The following is a 20811-nucleotide window of genomic DNA, read 5'->3' as shown; positions in this document are numbered from 1 at the left end:
TTTTGGGGAAACAAAAGCAAAAGAGAGATGACACTTACTAAAACTTAAAATCTTTGGCATATGAAAAATCAACAAAGTAAAAGGGCATTCTACAGAATGAGAAAATATTTACAAATCATTTGTCTGAGAAGGGGCTATTATCCAGAATATAGCTGTGTAACTTCTACAACTCAATAATAGCAAAAACAAAAACAAGGCCAGGTGTGGTGGTACACACTGCAATTGGAACCTGTGTGCACTGTTAAAATAGTGAAGTCACTATAGAAAAACAGTATGGAAGCTCTTCAAAACATTAAAAGTACAGTTACCCTGAAGTCCAGTAATCTCAACTCTGGATATACACTCAAAAGCATTAAAAGGAGATCTATATGTTGTAAGTTACAACACTGTGAAAGAAATTAAAGAAGAACTAAACAAATGAAGAGATATACACTTGTAAGAATATTATTAAAATATTAAGATAATATTTTTCCCAATTGAATCCATAGACTTGGTGTTATTCCAATCAAAATCTAAGCAAGTTATATATAGACATATATATATATATATATAGAGAGAGAGAGAGAGAGAAACAAGCCTGTTCTAAAGTTGGTGGTCTCACATTACCCAATTTCAACACTTACTATACAGCTACAATAGTACCGTGTGGCAAACTGGGTTGCAGTGTGGCATTGGTGAAAGGATAGGTGGATAGGTGCATGATCAGGGGAAATGAATACAGAGCACAGAAATATGGCCATTTGAATTTTGACAAAGGCCCAAAGCAAATTCAGAACAGAAAGAACAGGTTTTTCAACAAATAACACTATAACATTTACATGTACAAAAAATATTATATGCAAAAAAAGAATATTGACCTAAACTTTGTTTTGTACAAAAGTTAATTCAAATGGATTATAGGCCTAAATAAACTTAAAATTGTAAAACTTATACATGAATTTATAGGAGAAAATATTTGTGAGCTGAGGTTGAACAAAGTGGGTTTAAAAAAAAACAAAAACATTTACACCAATACCACAATTAAGAAAAAGAAAATTGAGCCAGGCACCAGTGGCTCAATCCTAGCTACTTGGGAGGCTGAGACCAGAACAATCATAGTTCTAGGCCAGGCTGGGGATATTTTTCATTACATCCAATCTTCAAAATAACCAGAGCAAAATGGACTAGAGGTTGTGGCTCAAGTGCTAGAGTGCCTGCTTTACAAGCAGGAAGCCCTGAGTTAAAACTCTAATCCCACCAAAAAAAGAAAAAATAAATTTAATAAACTAGATATTATTGAACAGAAAGTTTTTTGCTCTGTGGAAAGATACTTCAACAGAAAAAGATAAATGGATGAAAATACAAAGCACACATTTGCAGAAATATGTGTAAATCACATTTATAACATACAATGTACTTGTTTACAGATTATATAAAGAATTCCTAAACACACCACAAGAAAATAAGCAGTTCAAAATTTAAATAGGCAAAAAGTCGAAACATTCACCTCACTAGAGAAGATACATGATGGGCATATAAACATGTGAAAACATACATTACATTAGTCAGTAGAGTGACGCAAGTTAAAAGCACCATAAGACTCTCGCACCCTATTAGAACAGGAAAACGAAAGAGGCAAAGAAAACAAAGTGAAAATGCAAAACAGGACTGTGGATGCTGACCAATGGGAACTCTCATTTGTTGCATGTGGGAATGCAAAATAAGTACAGACACTTTGGAAAACTGTTTTACAACCTCTTATAAATTTAAATCTAATTACAGACATTCCAGCATTCTTACTCCTGTGCATTTGCCCAAGTGAATTGAAATTATGTCAACATAGAAACACAAATGTTTATAGCGTCTTTATTCATAATTATACCCAAATAGGCAATAATTCAAACACCTTTCATCAGGTGATGGACAAACAAGCTGTGGAACATCTCTAAATAGAATGCTATTTAGTAATAAAATAGCAGTCCACAATATTGAATAAATCTTAACTTTTGCTAAATCAAAGAAGCCAAGCCTGAAGGCTGCTTTTCATTCTAGCTATTTAAGATTCTGCAAAGGGTAAAAATAATAGGACAGGCAACAGATCCAGGGATCGGGGAAGAAAGGAGGCATTGAGTAACAATGAGTCACTAAGGGTAAATTTTTAGAGCAATTTTGGAAATGTTACCAGCATTGGTGAGGATCTGAGGAGACCACTTTTTACAGTTAGGGCCTTCCACTAAGTGTTTTTTAATCTAGGTCCTACACTTGATCACAGAATAAGAATTTCTGGACACGTTACAAAGGTAAGAAAGTGGCAGAGAGTGATTGAGCAGGCATGCAGTTTAATAGTAGAACATGGGTGCCCTGATGGAGGCACACCGAACTGCCTTGATACCAGAGGTGTTTATGGTTAGGTTAATAGGTGTGGGGGGGGGGTCTGTTCAACACTCCTTGAGGTGTAAGTGTTTTTCTTCAGAGCACCTCACACTTTAGTCATTCTTCTTGTTACACTATATTGACATTATCAGTTGGGCCCAGACATACTAAGTTTAATCAACTTACAAATTTGGGTCAGTGTGTCATATCTGTTCTCCTTGAGCATTTCTATAAACAAAGGATGGAATTTTACCAGATGCTCCTTTCAAAACAGGAGTCTGTCCTTAAGATAATTTTTTTTCCTTTACAAACCTATTGTGATTAATGGAGTCATCTTATCAAATGTTTTCCTCCAGGATAAATGTATTTCTATAAAATACTCTTACTTTCCGGAGTATAGGGCAAGTGGCAAGGCCAGAAGTAGAGAGCCACATTTTTTTAAACTATATGTTGAAGCTCATTGAGAGTCTGTGATATAAAGAAAACAGTGCCTGTGTGCTTTTAATCGAGCTATTCACTAACATGATGTTTTTCTCTGAATCTGCCTTCTCTTTCCATGTGTCATTTCTCCTAATCTATTCTACCTCAAAACAAGTTACATGTATATATACATGTAAATATATATTTTATTTCTTACCTCTGTCTGTGGAGAGGTCTAGAAATACTAGAATTCTAGAAATACCCTATTCCAGTAGCATTGAACACACATCTCAGATCTTGATTTCCCTAATAAATGGTACCATGAACAAATGGCTGATTCTAGGGCTAATGTAGGGAAACTGCAAGATGAGTATGGGGCATCTGTTGGAAAGATAGGAAGTACTTTTTAAAAATGATAGAGATGTGTTTAAAAAGATCCAGTTGCTAACCTATGACAGCCCTCAACTCCCAGCTGGAGCAGTTTGAGCAATGCAGTAACATAATGTAGTGGATAAAATTAAAAGAGTGGCAGGAAATGAGCCTGTGGGAAACCCTTAGGACTCCCAAAGCCTCTTGGAAAGGAGCGGAGTCACTGTAGCTTTTGTGCAACAGCCCTGAGAGAGATTGCAACAGTCCAAAAGGATAGTTGCTGAACTCCCCTGTTCTCTCTGTGCGTGGGACTGGGAAGACCTGGTCCAGAGAACATGATGTTCTGCACTTGGGCTCGTAGTCATAGCAACATGACAGCCAATCCTAGTACAAAGGTTAAGGGAAACCTGGGGACTGGCAGGTACTCCTTCCCTGCTTATCTGCACTGCTTAAATACACTGTTCACTAAATAAACTATACCATTGCTGCCCAGCACAACCCCGAGTTTGTGTGGTAATTCGCCACTCAAACACCCAAGACCAGAGTTGGAGCCCCCACTGCAGCTGGACTGCGGCACAAGCTGACTCAAAAAAAAAATGAGTAACAACATGAATGAAACTTAAATGAATTTTGGTAAGTAAAAGAAGACAAATCCAGGGACTGAATATTACCTAATTCCATGAATCTGGCATTCTAAGCAAGGTAAAACTATAGGTCACAGAACAGATTGGTGATACCAATGCTGTGGAGAAAATTGGGATGGAGTAACAGTGGTGGAGAGTAGGGTAATTATCTGAGTTGATACTAAGATTACAAGTGATTGAATAAATAAGTGTGGGAAATATAATTTTTTCTTACAGGAGAGTCCCAACTAATAAATACAGAAAAAACAAGTAAAAGGAAATTATCATTTAGAATGTCACAATGTAATTGTTGCCATAGGCAGATTCACCAATGAAAGTTAACATTATTGGCCAAAACACCAAGTAGCGGTGAGAGTATTTGCAGACTCACAGGATCTCTCCCACCATTTACTAATCAATGTAATAATTTAAACATATGAGCACACATTCAAAATGGAGCACTCCTCTCACCTCGAGTATAGGCTGGAATTAATGAAACATTTCTAATTATTGACTTGAAAGGGGAAAACCCCATCAGACCCTGCCTTAGCCTCACATTAAACAAAATGTAAGTACATTAAATTTAGCAGAGTTTATCTGAGCAGAGAATGAATTAGGCGGTGTGTCACTTTACCAAGTAGGCAGGGAGTATTTACAGAAAAAATACAGGAGTTCTACACCAAAAACATCTGGATTGGCTATAGCTTGGTATTTGTCTTATTTGGGCATGGTCTGTTCAGTTGGCAGCCTGTGGTTGGCTGAAGCTCAACTGCTATGTCTGGCTGTGACTTAGCTATATGTTACAAAGTATACAGTCCTCTTTTCTTTTAATGGTGGCACTGAGGATTGAACTCAGGGCCTAATGCTTGCTAGGAAGACACTCTTACCACATGAGCCACTCTGCCAGCCTGTATACAATCCTCTGAACTTGGGTTCGGTAGCAGCTCAAGTAAATAGGGCCTCAAGTGCTTCTATAATCCTTCAATTCTCATTTAAAAAAAAACTGTGTTAGCTAGTCACTATTAAGAGCTTCATTTTACAATTGAGGGTGATGCAAGAATAGGCAAGTATCTCAGGAGCCTTGCTGCTGAGAGGGAGGCAGCCTCAGTACAAATTTAACACAACTAAGCATGGGCAATATAACAAGTAAAAAAAATAAAGTTATGCTAAGGGGCTAGAGGTGTACTTCAGTGATAGAGCTGATGCTTAGCATGCAGAAGACACTGGGTTCAATCCCAGCCCCCTCACTCCCAACATGTTGATATCATGCAATCCCTGCTCCCATACAATCAGAAGGGAACATCCTCTCTGTGCTATGTTTCCTAAAACTCACAGCCTCTGTCAAATCAGAATGCATCAGATGATCTTAAATTTAGAGACATATTGAAAAAGTACATAACCACTATTCTTCAAACATCTCAAAGTTATGAAATACAAGGGTAAGATCAAGGAAATGTTACAAACTGGCAGTTAACTAAGAAGATCTGATGATCGAAGTTATTTTAAATTGGTTCTTGGAATAGAAAAAGGACATTAGTCTTATTCAGGTGAAATCTGAATAAATGCTGTAGTTTACAATTTTGTATCCATGTTTCTTTTCATAAATGTACTATAGTTATGTAAGCTGCTAACATTACCGGAATATGGGATAAATGGTTAACTCTTCTGTAAATCTGAAATTTAAAAGAAAAGTTAAAAATAACATTGACCAAGAGTTTGGGATATATTTTTAACATGAAGTTAGTTCTAGAATAATTATTTAATAATTATTTTATTATCGCACGAAGTAGCTCTGCCTACTATGCACCACAATTTGCCGATACTTGGAGACATGAGCTGGTGGAAAGAAAATCAAGTTTTATTAGGAAGCCTCATCAGGAAAATGACCAGATTCTCACCCAAAAGGTCTTTTCAAAGAATCTGGGTACAAAGAAGTTTGTATGGGGGAAAGGAAGGTAGTGGATTAAGGAACAGAAAGGCTAAGGGAGGAGTCTGCATGTCTAGCTGCAGGGTATCTTTGGCATTCAGGGGATGTTTTATTTTCTCTTTAGTTGAAACTTTCCTGCTATTACAAAGGACCTTCCTTTCCTAGGCCTAGTCCTGTAATCCTTTGAGTAAACATTATTTGCATACAAGTTGAATTTATTTTGATGGTACTGAGGATTCAACTCAGGGTCTAGTGCTTGCCACTTGAGCTAAATCCCCAATACTTTTTGCATTGCTTACTTTTGAAATAGGGTTTTACTGGACCATCATCCTCCTGTTTGTGCTTCCATGAGTAGCTGGGATGACAGGCATGCACCACTGCACACAGTCATTGGTTGAGATGGGGTCTCCCTTGGGCTGTCCTCAAATTGCCTCCTGAGTAGCTAGGATTACAGATTTGGGCCACTGCACCCAGCTATATTCTTTAATTAGACAATGGGATTAGCAAATCCTTGGCCTACACTTTGATGCTATGTGAAAACTTCTAGGTGTTCTGAGTCCTAAAAAACTAAAGATTCCTGATGAAGAGATTCTGGGACCAATGGGGTTTTTTGTTTGTTTGTTTTTAATCCCTTTTTCCTGGAATAGTTGACTCTAGTAGTTAATATTTCAGTCCTCAATAAAAACAAGTGAATAATTTTTTTTTCCTTTATAAGTTATAACATGGGTAAAGGGAAAAACCAACAGAGAATCACTTTACAAGGAGCAATTCTGCAAACTAAAGGTAATTTCAAATAGGGTAGCATAAAACAAAACAGAGAAGTCATTAATGATAGAACAATAATGTCACCATTTTGTGAATCGGCCAAAATGGCAGCCCCGCTCTTAAACAAATTCAAGTGCTCTAAGACAGCCCCACCCCTACCAGAGACTACTGCCCATGAGCTAACTTCCTTAGCCTCCCCCTTCTATAAAAGTCACTGCTTGCCCAGACTTGGGGCTGCGCCATCTTTTCCCTGGCCAGCCTGGCAGTTTGGGCCTGCCATTAAACCTTGCTCTATGGATGTGAGACTTTCTCGTGAGCTTTCTTTGAGAGCAGCATTTTCCCTAACATTTGGTGCCATGACTCAGATCAGGTTGAGTTCCCGGCACTGACCTTGCTCTCCCAGCATCCCCCAACCCATCCCTCTCTCTCTCTCTCTCTCTCTCTCTCTCTCTCTCTCTCTCTCTCAATTCCCATTTACTTCCTCTAGGATCTGAGCTGCTTTACTGGGACCCCCGATCCTAGAAAACACCACTCTCACACTAGCTGACAGGGAAGTTTTTGCACCCCAGCACACTTCCAACTGCCAACCACGACTGGCCAATCTTCCCTCAAGGTCCTCTCTCCCTCAGTGAGTCCTCCTCGCACGCTGAGCTGTGGTCTCTCTCTCATTTCCTCAAAAACCCTAGTGCTAGGTCACAGCTCACTCTTGTCCCTGGGAACTGGGTTCCCCACTAGGAACTGTGGACCTCCCATGGTGAAGATGTTTCCTCTGGGTGTTGTGTTCCACATTTCTCTCTCTCTCCTGAGGACCTGATAGATCAGGGATACCTGCCATATCTTTCCTCAGGTCAGGCCTCTCCATGGGAGTTGGATCATCACAAGTTCCTTCAGACTCCCCACTGGGACGTCTCCTGGCCAACCTTGGGCCCCTCCTCCTAATGCCTGATCTTAAGCCATGAAAGCTCATTTTTCTCTGTAATCAGGCCTGGCCCCAATACCCATTAGACAATGCCTCCAAATGGCCACTTAATTGCATTTTCAATCCCAATATTTTAAGGGATTTATACAATCTCTGTGAGCATGCTGGTAAATGGAAGGAACTTTCCTATGTCCAATCCTTTCTCTATCTCTGCACCAAACCCTCCCTCTGTACTTTCTATTCCCCTGCACAGATTCTATTAGCCTGTAAATCAGTTTCTAAATCAACCAATTCCTCTCCCAAACCTCCTCCTTCCCCATGTAAATAGACTTCTTGCACTGCTTACCATGCCTATCTCCTCCTATCTTCCTGAAAAACTTTCCCCATCATGGAGTTAAGCAAGCCACTCCTTGCCAATTCTGGCCTCAAGGTGATTCCAGCTCTGGGAGAGCTCATGCTCCCTTCCTATGGGCTGAGACCAATCCCCACATTTATTCAGGTATGCCTCATGCTACATTGGCGGAGTCCTGTTTGATTATGTCATCTGATGACTGCTTCTCTTCCCCACCCCATCTAATGTCCCTTTTTCCTGAGACAGTGACTGGAGAGTGGAGGGTTTTTTTTGCTGAAAATGTTCCAGTACCAGTCAATGGGAGTGACCTAGAAGCACAGGTGATCGCTAATCCATCAGGCGTGTGTCATGCCTCCAGGCTCTGCCTTTCCCTCCCTTACCTAAGATGTCAGTACTCCTTTTCTGTCTCCTCCATGGTCTCACCACGTGTCCTTTGTCTTTGTCTGCCTTCCCCTCTCTGGGCTTACTGGGACCCTGCCTCCCATGAAAACTTGTAGCACGGTATCTTATGACTTAAGTTATTCCAACTAGTTTGCCAGGCCTCTCAGTCTAAAGTAACTTTAAGTCAGCTGCTTTATAAAAAGTGCTTACAAAAGACTGCAGCTGCCACGCTCATGCTGGTAACCCCGCTCCCACAAGGGGAGGAGGGAAAACAAACAGGCACACTAGTGCTCAGGATGCCGGCTCCTGGACACAGCAAAAACGCCTGCCATAGCTAAGAAAATCCATAGAGAGGACCCAGCACATCCTGGGAGACCAGCCACACGTGGTGATGGCTGCAGCCCGCCGCCACTTCCCCTAGAATAAACATGCACAGAGGACACAGGAAGGGGGTAAGGGCGATAGGCTGCAGGATCAGGCCTAGGCAGACAGGCTCACTTGTCCTGGGTGTGTGTAGAGGGCTTGGTGCCTTGCACACACCCTGCTCCTAGTCCCACCTCACACCTCAGGACATCAGATCCAGCCCTTCTTTTTTAATTAATTTTTTTATTGTTTTATTATTCATATGTGCATACAATGCTTGGGTCATTTCTCCCCCCTGCCCCCACCCCCTCCCTTACCACCCACTCCACCCCCTCCCTCTCCCCCCCACCCCCTCAATACCCAGCAGAAACTATTTTGCCCTTATCTCTAATTTTGTTGAAGAGAGAGTATAAGTAATAATAGGAAGAATCAAGGGTTTTTGCTAGTTGAGATAAGGATAGCTATACAGGGAGTTGACTCACATTAATTTCCTGTGCATGTGTGTTACCTTCTAGGTTAATTCTTTTTGATCTAAACTTTTCTCTAGTTCCTGCAGACCCAGCCCTTGTAAGCCAATTGTTAGCTCAAGGTTATAGTTCCAGAAATAACAAAATAGACATTACTGTGGTCTCTAAACTTATTTAAAATTTTCTATACATTTGGCCTCAACATAAATTTTTTCCCTCCAAATATTAACACTAGTTGTCCCATATGGTACTGTTATTGGCCTGAGATGCCCTCTAAATGTCCTTCTCTAACTTTATAGATGATTTATTTCTTTTTTTAAAAGGTAGCCTTTATTAAAGAGGCAGCCTGCTGTTACCTAAAGATGGGATCCTATTGTTTCATTCTTTCTAGATGGACCTGCCCCATTCCAGTCTTCTGGCCTATCTATTAAAACATTAAAAAAATATTAAAAGCTTTGTACTGAGGCCTGGCCTCAATATGCCTTGGGTGACCAAGAGAAGTGGCCTTCACAGGGTTCCTTAAGTTACAATACCATACTCCAGTTAGACCTTTTCTATAAAAGGAAAATATAATATATATTTGGGGATAAAAACGTAGCTCAATGAAAAAAATGTCTGCCCAGCATGTGCAAAGCCCTGGGTTCAATTCCCCAGCATTACTAAATTAAAAAAATAGTAAAGAAGATAAGTAGCATTAATGTCACTTCAGCCATCTCATAGTAGAAGAAAGAAGTTTAACCTAGACCAGATCCCTCATTCTTCAAGTGAGGAAACTGAGGCCCAGAACAGCTCAGAGACCTGCTCTCTAGAGTGTTAGGTGTCAATGTAAAGTAACAACTTTACTTTACAGCAACAACCTAAAAAAAATCCTCTTACTTTTCTACAACATCTTAAGGATGCTATCAGAAAGCATACCATGATGGACCTGGAGTCACAGGTGAGAGAAGTTCTCCTCAAAGATAAATTTCTAACAATCAGCCCCAGATATTCATAAAAACCTCAAAGACTGTGGCTGAAGGGAAAAAGTCATTGAACCAAGTAATACAGCTAGCCATGTCTGTATTTGTAGCTATGTCTGTATGTCTGGGACCTTACTAACAGGAGAGAAAAAGATAAGAGACACCATGGCCTCATTGCTGCTCTCAGAGAGGGCCCTACCTGACTGGGGCCTGTATCCTGAAGTTGCTACCATGGTGGAGAGGAGGGGCACTTCTGCAGAGAATACTTAAAGGGGAACAGCCTGAGAGACAGCCCTGCCCCCAACTGGGACCCTGCCCTCTCTGCAAGGGTAACCACTGGAGGCCTAAGTGCCCCCATCACCAGATGGAAGGTGAGGTGCCACCTCCTATGGATTTATGGGTCCCGGCCTCCTGTCCATGCTCCAATTATTAATGTCGATATTGAGGAGCCTCAGGTAGTCATAATGGTAGAGAAGTGAAAGATCATTTTCCTCCTAGACAGTGGAGCCCATTTCTCTGTTTTACCTTTTTCTCCTGTCCCCGGTCCAATGACAAAAGTTATCATTTGGGGCAAACCTGGCAAGCCCCTAGAGTGCTAGTTTACCTGGCCTCTGGCCTGCTCTTGGGGATACCTCCTCTTCTGTCACTCTGTCCTCATAGTACCTAAAACTCCAGTGTCCCTTCTGTGATGGGATTTACTATCTCAACTAAAAGCTTAAGTTCTCCTCCCCCCAGGCAGCTATCTCTGCTGCCTCCTCCTTCAGGAACAAAGAGATTCCACAGTGTGGGCTGATGAGATGAGTGTAGGGTGAGCCAGGAAAGCTCTCCCTATTCAAAAAAAACTAAAAAATCCCTCACAGTTTCCACACCAAAACAATATCCCCTCAAGCCTGAGGGATGATGAGGCCTTATGCCGATCATAAATTCCTTAAAACAAGGGCTACTAATTAGTTGCTTCAGCCCCTACAATAAATTTAAAATTCTTATAAAAGTTAATTTTAAAATACAAGCTACAAAGTAAACAACTAAAATGATATAGATAGATAGTAAATGTATTTTTCGAGAAGTTAAAGGAAAAAGAAATGTTTTTGGATGAGAAAGGATTTTGTAAAAAAAGGTTTATCCTAAAGATTGTTTCAAATAGGATGGACAAACCATGAAAGGTTTTAATATGTTACATAAAGGTCTAAGTAAGTTTTAAAAGTGTATTATAAGCTTCGGGGTGCAATAAAGTTAAAGTTGAGTATAATCTAAGAGTTGCCTAAAAGATTTTTAGGGTCATGTCAAACTAAAATCAAATCCTCTATGTCTATAAAATAACAAGGTTATCTTAGTACTGTTCTGCTCTGAGTAACATCTACAAAAAAAATTACAGAGGATTTTATCAAAGAAATTATTTGTGTTTTCTGCTGATCTTGTCAAGCTTTAAGTATTACTAAATCAGAGTTCATTTACATATTTGTTTATGTGTCTTAAATGACCACCTTGTAACAGTGCTATGTTATACTTTATCTAAATATGATACAAACATTTACAAAGTTAAAAGTGTCAATTTATATAAAATAATGAGGTAAAGCTCTCCTTTACCTAAAAGTGCTACATTTAACCTGCATTCTGACAGTCAGCCTCTATTTGCCTTTAAAGGTCCCATAAACACTACATAGCAACTAACCTGGTGTTTTGCCACAAAAATTTAAAGACAGCTCTCATCTTTGTGGCCAAACCCTAGCCAAAGAATTATTAGATTAGCACTATCCAGAGGTCACCCTTCTTCAATGCAGAGCCATAGTGCCCCTCATCTGCAGGGCAACTGAGTCCTTTTAAAACTTTCTGGCCTCCAGTGATACAAAGTCTCTAAAGAGAAGGTTCAATTATGTCTCCCACAGGTCACCTACCTAGGTGTGGCCTTAAAGGGACAGACTCACTCCCTGAGTTATAAATGCTTCAATCCAATCTTCCGTTTCCCAACCCCCATACCATAAGACAGCTTACAGCTTTCCTGGCAGATTTTGCAGTCCCTGAGTAGACACCTTTTTATGCTCCTCCTAATATTCCTATTTGGGTATTAAATAATGTATGGCCACCCATTTCTCTTAGAAAACTTGCTCCAACAGACACTGCTCCTATGACTACCTGCCTTCTCAGGGAACTTCTCAGAGAGCATCCAGACCAGATCCTGCTCCATCCTATAATTTAATTTCTGTTAAACCAGGGCATCTTGTTCTCCTAAAAGGATCTTCTACCCTCTCCATTGGGACTTCAGTGGACCAGCCTTCTGGTCATTCTCATGACACCCACTGCTGTCAACCTCAATGGGTTCCCCCAGTGGTGGCACTGCTCAAGAAACAATTAGAAAAATGGAGAAGGGAATTGGAGGATTCTTGAAATTGTCTAGGGAACAACATTTCACAATGGTTCTCCTGGCCAATGCCCATCCCAATGCCTATGTTTCTTGCTCTCCTATTCTTAAGCTTCCTCCCCTATATCATACTACATGTCTGCTATCACTAATCAAAAGTTCAACCAGTTGTACCTCCAGGGATACCAACCTCTCCAAAACCATCCAGAGGACTGCTATGAGGGCCCCTACCAGGACACAGGAGCTTGAGGATCCTGCCCCATACAATGCCCCCTGCCAGCAGGAAGCAGCTAAAGAGACTGATGCTTTGCCCCAATTCCTGATCCTCAGCCCCTACCCTCATCATTAAAGAAAAAATGGGGGAATGATAGAACAATAATGCCGCCATTTTGTGAATCAACCAAAATGGCAGCCCCGCCCTTAAATAAATTCCCTGCTCTAAGACAGCCCCACCCCTACCACAGACTACTGCACATGTGCTAACTTCCTTAACCTCCCCCTTCTATAAAAGCCACTGCTCGCCCAGACTTGGGGCTGCACCATCTTTTCTCCAGCCAACCTGGCAGTTTGGGCCTGCCATTAAACTTTGCTCTATGGACGTGAGACTTTTGTGACCTTTCTCTGTGAGTGGCGTTTTTCCTAACAATTATTGCTGTTACAACAGTGTACTAAAAATGTCAGGAGGATGTACAGATAAAATAGTGTGCGTTTGAAAGTATGGTTAGTTCCCTGAGAAGAGGGTCTTTCTTATGTTTGATATTTTTTACTTATGAACAATTTTCATTTTTTTCTTTGGCAGTGCTGGGGATGTCTCCTGAAGCCCCACTTTCTTTTTGAGCTGGTGGGGAGGCAGCTCACTAGGTTGACCAGGTTGGCCTTAAACTCCCCATCCTTCTGCCTCAGCATCCTGAATAGCTGGGATTATTGATGGGCTGCTCATTGCTCTTCCTTTATTATTGTGTAGCATTAATTTGCTGGCTTGCCTTTTTCCTTATTCCAGAGAATAACCATCTGGCTGCAGATGTTTAAATTACTTTCCAGTATTTTCAGATCAATGTTCCATGTCCATAAATGAAATTTAAACACAGCCCTACTGGCTTGACACAACCTCAGGGGCACTGACAGAATGCTGGCTCCAGGAAGAAGTAACTGAGATCACAATCTCTCAAGCAGAGACTCTCCAGGTGACTGCTAAGAGACAAAAGGCATGGCGTATATATCGGAAAGTGCAATCCTGAGAAATGTGAACAATTTATAAGCCAAACACCATTCTAAATGTGTTTACAATAGAAATGTCTCTATTTCTCATAGAACTGTGGGAGCTAGACACTAACAACAAGGGTGATAAAACGGCAAGCCAGCGCAAGCCCGCCACCACGACCCCACTCCCAGCCACCAACCGCCCCTCCCTCTGCGCATGCGCACCCGCCTTCCTTGAGCCTGTCCTTCCCCAGTCTCCCGTCCCTCGTGGGACACAATCCCCGGCCTCCGGGTCCGCGCGGCAAGGAGCAGCGGGTGAGCCCCGGAGGGTTGGGCGAGGGCAGAGAGGGTTCCTGACGCTCCGTGGGGTGGTGGGGTGGGCAAGAGGCTGCGGGTATCTGGCGATAGGGAGGAGCCCCGCAAATCCCGCGGTGACCCCCCCAACAGGCGTCCACAGTTGAGGGATGGCCCTTGCCCCGGGCAGCACTGTGAGGGAAGGGGCTGGAGCCTGGGAATGCTAGTTCGGTCTCGTCGAGTGCTCACGCCTCCAACCCAGGCGCCCAGCCGGCTGCGCCGTCTTACAGCCGAGAGTGGGGAATGCGCGTGCGTGCTGTGTGCGCTGGCTCCACGGGAAGAGAGTGGGGCTGGGAGGCGGGACTGCGGAAAGGGAGCGCGCCCGTTCGTAGCGTTTGTGACGCGGACGCGTTGTGCGCGTGACGTTTGACGTGTCGTGCGCATGACGATTGTCGTAAGCGTTCCGCTGGGCCCTGGGGAAGGGGCGGGGCTGCGGGAGAAAGCTTCATTTCTTTGGCATGTGAATGTCAAGAATACTTGCCGGCTTGGGTTGTTTTGAGCACTTTCTTTTCTTTTTCTTTTTTTTTTGCGTGTATTATATTTATTTATTGTGTATGTAATACTCTTGAGAGGGTTCCAGTAAGACCGTCCTTGCTGCTGGCCTGTGGACCGGTCCCCAGGGTTGTGTGTGAAGTGGAAGAGGAAAGAGGCTGGCCTCGCTAGCCTCCACAGCCCTTTCCTGGCCCTGAAATACCCCGGACCCAGTTACTCCTTATCTGTTATGTGCTCATGTGTTATTTATTGTGTGTAATCATGACACAGTGTCCGGACGCCATGGAAAGCTGTGTGCGGGTGGAAGGTCTGGGACAAGTTTAAGGAGAGGTGAGCTGAGGCTGAGAGGGGTGGGCGCACCCAGGCCGCACAGGGAGTGCCACCTGTTTGGACGGGGAGGAAAGGCTCACTAGCCAGAGCTGGGGAAACACTCATTACCCCTCTAAACACCCCCTGCATCCTCATATTTGTTCACTGTTGACGAGGCGAGCCGCTCAAGGCGCCCCATCCAAGGGTGGTAATATAGAGCGATGCTGAGGTTCCTGCTCTCCTGGCCTTATGGCTAGGATGGGCACAGAATGGTGCTGCACACAAGATCGTTTTTAGTTTATGTGTTTTGACGTCGCCGGAAGATTAAAAAATCTGAGAAAGCGATTGGTTCACATCATGCAGTTAATGACAGAACCAAGATTAGAAATTAGGTTAAGGTTAGTTCCTTTGAGGTAGATTCTTTTGAAAAGCTAAGCAAGTTAGAAAAAAATTTTTTAATATATCTTAAACACCCCCATCCCCTTTTTTCAGCGGTTTCTTTGGTCATCTGACCTCACGGGATTTATGGTGTTAGCAGGTAGTTAGATGAAAAAATGTGACCTGAGTTTCTTTCCCCTTACAACATCAGTTTTGACAAATCCATTTCCTCCTTTAGATTACTGTTATTTGTTAAACTCATCTTTTCATGTTTTTAATTTTACTGTCAGAACCTAAATTGGTAATAAATCAGTAAGAGACATGTTTACATTCACTCAGTGAAAAGTATCATGTCTAAACTCAGCTTATATTGGAGCCACACATGGACATGTAAGTATCTTCTGTGGAGCTATTTAGGCAAGTGAATCCAGGAACTGCAAGGCAGTCCAAGTCTCTCCTGACATCCTTCTTCCTTCCTTCTCCAGCTCTCCCTCCTCCACTAAGAGTGGAAAATGAACAAATCCCAGGTGAGTTTTTCGGTACTTACTCCCAATTTGTCTTAAAGATTCATATTTTTCAGTTTTTTGATTTTACAGGATTATCCAAATATAAAGTTTTCTCTGTGATTGTCCTAGTAATAACCATGAAATTAATATGATATATTGTCTGTAAGTATTTCTTGGTGGAAGGAAGAGTGACAGGAGAACTCAGTGCCTATACTTTTCAGACAACCAAACACTGAGGTTTGAATAGACTGCTCTCTGATGTTCTACTAGACGGTATGAAGGAATGGAGGGGCTCAGTACCACATGCTTAAATGTTTGTGTCAACTCATTCCTGTTTTTAGGTAGAATTCCAGGCAGTTCTGCCTTATGTTTCTGTTTTTCTTATTTACATTTCAACCTGATAGGTACAGCCCTGTCCATCACCATCACTCACCCGAATCCATCCTTGAAAAGGCTACCAAATCATAGTCAAGACCAGTGGATGTTTTTAATCTTTGCCTTACTGTTCAGTAGCATTGGATAGTATTGACCACAGTTCGTTTTCAAAGTGTCCCCTGATGGTGTCAGTGACACCATGCTATGAGCTCTCCATTTCTAACTGGCTTCTTCTCCAGCCTTCATAAAGGCATCTTTTCCTTTTGCCCCAGGCATTGTTTATGTTTAGGTTCCCATCCTTCACCTACTGCACTTCTGTTTTACTCTCTGGTTTCCTGGGGTTGGAGGTTCTTAATAAAAATGTTTTTGAATTAGTAGTACATGAACATTTTAAAAAGTGAATATATTGATAAAAAATATCAGAAAAAAGTAAGTAAAAGATGCAAAAAAGGTGTGCTCTCTCTTCATTCCTGATGCTCCCTGTAGGAAGGGTGATATTTATCCTCCAGAGACATTTTCACTGATCATAAAAGAGATTCTATAAATAATTATGCTGGAACAGCCCCAGACAAACTGGAGTGTATGGTCACCTTAACTACAGTTACCCATTTTTAAATAGTTTCTCATCTTTCTTCCAGTATTTCTTTATCAAGTCATAAGAAAATGTGCATGCATATTCTTACATACTGCCTTTCTCTATTTTAGAGGTAACCCACTGTCCTTAGGGTGTCTCAAACTTACATGCACCTGTGCATCCCTAGCACAGTGTTAACGTGCAGGTTCTGATTTAGTAGATGCAGGTGGGGACCTAGATGCTGAATTAATTTCTCCTTTCCTCCCTTTCTTCCTTTTTTGTGGTGCTGAGAATTGAGCCCAGGGCCTTTTGCATACTATACTAGGCAAGTGCTCTCCCACCGAGCTACATCCTACCCCTTGGTTTTTTGAGATACGGATCTGTAGCCCAGGCTGGCCTTGAACACTTGATACTTCTTAGGCTCACAAATGCTGGGATTCCAGGCATGTATCACCATGCTTGGCTGGGTTCTGAATTTCTAATAAGCTACTAGCTGAAGGCAGTTCTGCTCAGGGGACTGCCCTTTAGCAAGCCTATACACTATTTTCCATTCTTCTTCTTCTTTTTTTTTACTTAACAGTATATCTCAGAGATTTCTGTGACAGAACATGGATTGCTTCTTCTTGTTACAATTGCATGGTAATTCAAGTGTAGATATCCAAGTTTATTAGACTAGTTCCAAACTTTTGCTGTTGCAGACCATGTTGTAATGGATAACCTTGTACACACATCACATGTTTATATGTATGTATCAAGTTATTCGTGTGATGTATGTACATAAATGCACTGGATTAATTTATCTATTAGATGAATTCATCTAATAATTAATAATTAATGATTAGAACTTAATCAGCTTAGGGGAACTGTCTGTTCTAGAGATAATATCATTTTGTGTTCTCATTGACAATGAGAATGCTTGTTACTCTGTGGCTTCTCCCATTGAATATGTGGTTCAACTTTTTGATTATGAGGGACAGATAGATTAAAAAGTAGTATTTTGTATGGTTTGCACATGCAGTTTTCTTCATTATGAAGTTGTATATCTTTTAGGGTATCTAAGAGTATCTTGTATTTATTTTTCTGTTAAAATCTCTTGACCATTTTTCTCTTAGGATTCTGCCATCTTCCTGCCCAGTATCTAGTTAGTTCTTTATATTTTAGAGATAATGATGTTTGCTTATTATATGAGTTGCCAGCCAATACATTCTGGTATATTAATCTGTGTGTTTAAACGTACTTTATGGCATTTGTAGGCACACAAACTTCTTTTCACTTCATGATTATACAGAATCTGCTCATGCATTCTAGTACTTTTACACATTTTATGTTTAAATGTTTAATCCATTTTACCTTAGTATGCAGGAACTTAAGAGTTAAATTATAACAATATCATTCCATTCACTACTTTCTACCCTGTGTGTTGTTATCATGTTTTCTTCTCCCTAGGTTCTAAACCCCACAAGACATCTGTAGTATGATAGCTCTAGACAGCCAGTAGGCTGTACAGTAGATCCGGGTATCAGCGAATATATGGTCCCATGGAGACTGCCATTGAGGAAAAACCTTGAATGCGCAGGATGCATAGAGTTTAAACACAACTGATGTTAATGCTGGACCGACTAATATATATGTCAACTGCACTGTGTAATGTGCATGTGGGAATTTTTTTTTGACCCTACTTGGTCAAACCCGTGTATAATAAATCCATGAACAAGACAGGATGACTGCATATTTAACTAAATATTTTCTTTTTCTTGTGTTCTCCCTGCTTTCTAGCAGTTTTGTGCTTTATCTGAGATCATTTGCCTTTAGCCCAAAGCAGTACATTCCTTGTATAGTTCTTTTGTTGAGAAATTCGAGCATTTTTGTTTGAAGATGTCTGTATTTCTTCTTCCCCCTCTTCTCCTCTCCTGCTACCCCAGGGCTTTGCTAACTTTGTTAACTTAAGATCTTCCTGCCTCCACCTCCCAAGTAGCTGGGATTTCAGGCATGTGCCATCATGCCCAGCTTTCTTCATTTTCACTAAATGTAGAATTCTGGATGGAGAGGCCATTTTTTTCTATCTTTCTCTTTTTAGCACTCTAAAGATACCATCCCAATGTCTTCTAAGTCTTTGTTGTTTTCGAGAGTTAATTTTAAGTTTTCCTCCTCTTTGAAGGCAAAGATTTTTTTCTGATCGCTTAAGAAATTTTCTTTTTTTGGTTCCCATCAATTATTACTTGATAGAACTTGGATTGTTTTTTCTCTCTGTGGATTTATCTTGTATTTCTGGACAATTTTGATTCTGAGGTATGATGTCTTCTCATTTTGGTAGAATTCACAGCCATTTTTTTCTTCAAATATTCTTCCCTTTTGAGATTCCAATTATTATTATTAAATCTCTCAGTTCCCTATGTATCTTATCATATATAACATTTCTTGACATTCTTTTCTGTCTTTTCTTTCCTTTATCTCTTCTTATCTGAATGTAAACCTATCTTTCATGGTATTAATTCTTCAGCAGTGTCTATTCTATTGTATTGTATATTCTTTATCCATAAAGTTATTTTTCCATTGAGTTTTTAATGTGTTTTTGAGTATTCAGTTCCAGAATATTTTTAAAAATTATTTGCCTCCATTAATCAGATCCCTTGTTGTCTGTCTATTGTGTGTGATTTCTCCTTATTTTCAGTAATATTTTCTTGCTCATTTGATGCCTGGTTAAGTTTGATTTGGGACAGGACTTTTGGGCTCAAGATGTGGATATCTCTTTTTCAGAAAGGATTTATGTATTTATCTTATTTTTTGGCAGTACTGGAGTTTGAACTCAGGGCCTCACGCCTGCTAGGTGGGCGTTGTACCCCTTGAGCCACTCTGCCAGCCCTATGTATTTTTTCTGGTAGCTCAGCTGAGGTTGCCAGCCATCTTGAGTGACTTCTGTTCAATAATTTCCCAGGGCTAGAATATATCTTGGTCCCCTATCAGCTCTTTAGGTCCCAAACAAAATTCACTAGACTCTAAACTGCAGTTTTTGTTTTCTCTGTTGCATCAGTTTATCAGTAGTTCTCATTTTCTCAGCATCTCCTAGCACTTCTAGGATTATTCTGTGTGTGTGTGTGTGTGTGTGTGTGTGTGTGTGTGTGTTGCTGGTAGTGCTGGGAACAAACTCAGGGCCTTGCACATGCTAGGCAAGTGCTCTACCACTGAACTATTCCCCTGTCCCCCAATGTTAATATTTCACTGTTTAGTTAAATCTTGATGCCTTCAAAGATTTTAAAACATTTCTTTAAAAAACTTTTTCCACCAGGCACTGGTGGCTCATACCTATAATCCTAGCTACTCAGCTGGCAGAGATCAGGAGAATTACGGTTCAAAGCCAGCCCAGGCAAATAGTTGGAGAAACCCTATTGTGAAAATACCCAATACAAAATTAGGACTGGTGGAATGGCTCAAGTGGTAGAGTGCCTGCCTAGCAAGCATGAGACCCTGAGTTCAAACACCAGTACTGCCAAAAAAAAAAAAAAACAAAAAAACCCACCTTTTTTTCTAGTTGTTCTCAGTATGTATCTGGGAAATAAGCAGGCCAGGGAAAATTGTTCCAATGACCAAAGCTCTCATTGTTAGAAATAGAAGTTTCAAATATATTTTCACATAGTATGGTTCTCAAATGAGTTTCCTTCTGGAAACCAGTCATATTTCAGACCACTTATAATGTAGCATACTTTTTTGCATTAAGTTAAAATTGTATTTTTATAACTGATCCAGTTCTAGGTCCTGTCTTTTGTCCTACTGATCTAGTTTCATAAATTCCCCATTGGGTTCTTTTTCAAGATTTTCTCTTCTTTTTTGTTTTTCATTTCAGTTCCAGTGATTGAACCCAGGACTTCACAGGTACAAAGCACATGTTCTATCACAGAGCCATATCCCTAGCCAAATCCAAGATTTTCTTGACTATTCTTGAATATTCATTCTTTCTTATAAATTTAACTGGTTCTCTTCCCTCCTCTAATAACATTCAAAAACAATCTATAAAATGAACAATTTTAAGTGTACATTTTCAGTCTTGAATACTTGATCTTCTTTAACTTAGTTTACCTCCATTTCTTCAGGTTTGTTTTATATACTATATTGGAAAAAATTAATACAAATGACAAAGTATATCTGAGCCAAATTTATATAAATTCTTTTTCAATTTCACAGTATCCATCTTTCTTTCTTTCAATTTAGTCTTTCTTATGTCTGTTGTTCCAATGTGTGGTCCTAGTTATCCATCTGTAACCTGTTGTATAGACAGGGTATTTTATTAGTTTGTTGAATTATAAAATAATTTGAAAATATTCAAAAAATATAAATTTCAAGCTTCTCAACTCTTGTTATTTCATGTCATA

At 40.6% G+C, this 20811-nt stretch overlaps 1 protein-coding gene across 1 annotated transcript in view; it reads left to right on the top strand.

Moving 5' to 3' along the window:
- Znf248 (zinc finger protein 248) overlaps window positions 1–20811 on the top strand; it is an 86180-nt gene that overhangs the window by 48952 nt on the left and 16417 nt on the right. The window contains exons 7-11 of the mRNA XM_074079560.1: window positions 13711–13771; window positions 13941–14169; window positions 14501–14632; window positions 15475–15516; window positions 20286–20314. Coding sequence (XP_073935661.1) covers window positions 13711–13771; window positions 13941–14169; window positions 14501–14632; window positions 15475–15516; window positions 20286–20314 — 493 coding nt within the window. The remainder of the gene's footprint in view (window positions 1–13710; window positions 13772–13940; window positions 14170–14500; window positions 14633–15474; window positions 15517–20285; window positions 20315–20811) is intronic.

The sequence above is a fragment of the Castor canadensis genome, chromosome 7, assembly GCF_047511655.1.
Source record: "Castor canadensis chromosome 7, mCasCan1.hap1v2, whole genome shotgun sequence".
Classification (NCBI taxonomy): domain Eukaryota; kingdom Metazoa; phylum Chordata; class Mammalia; order Rodentia; family Castoridae; genus Castor; species Castor canadensis.
The sequence above is the reverse complement of the archived record's forward strand: the minus strand, read 5'-3'. Positions and strand labels throughout refer to the sequence as shown.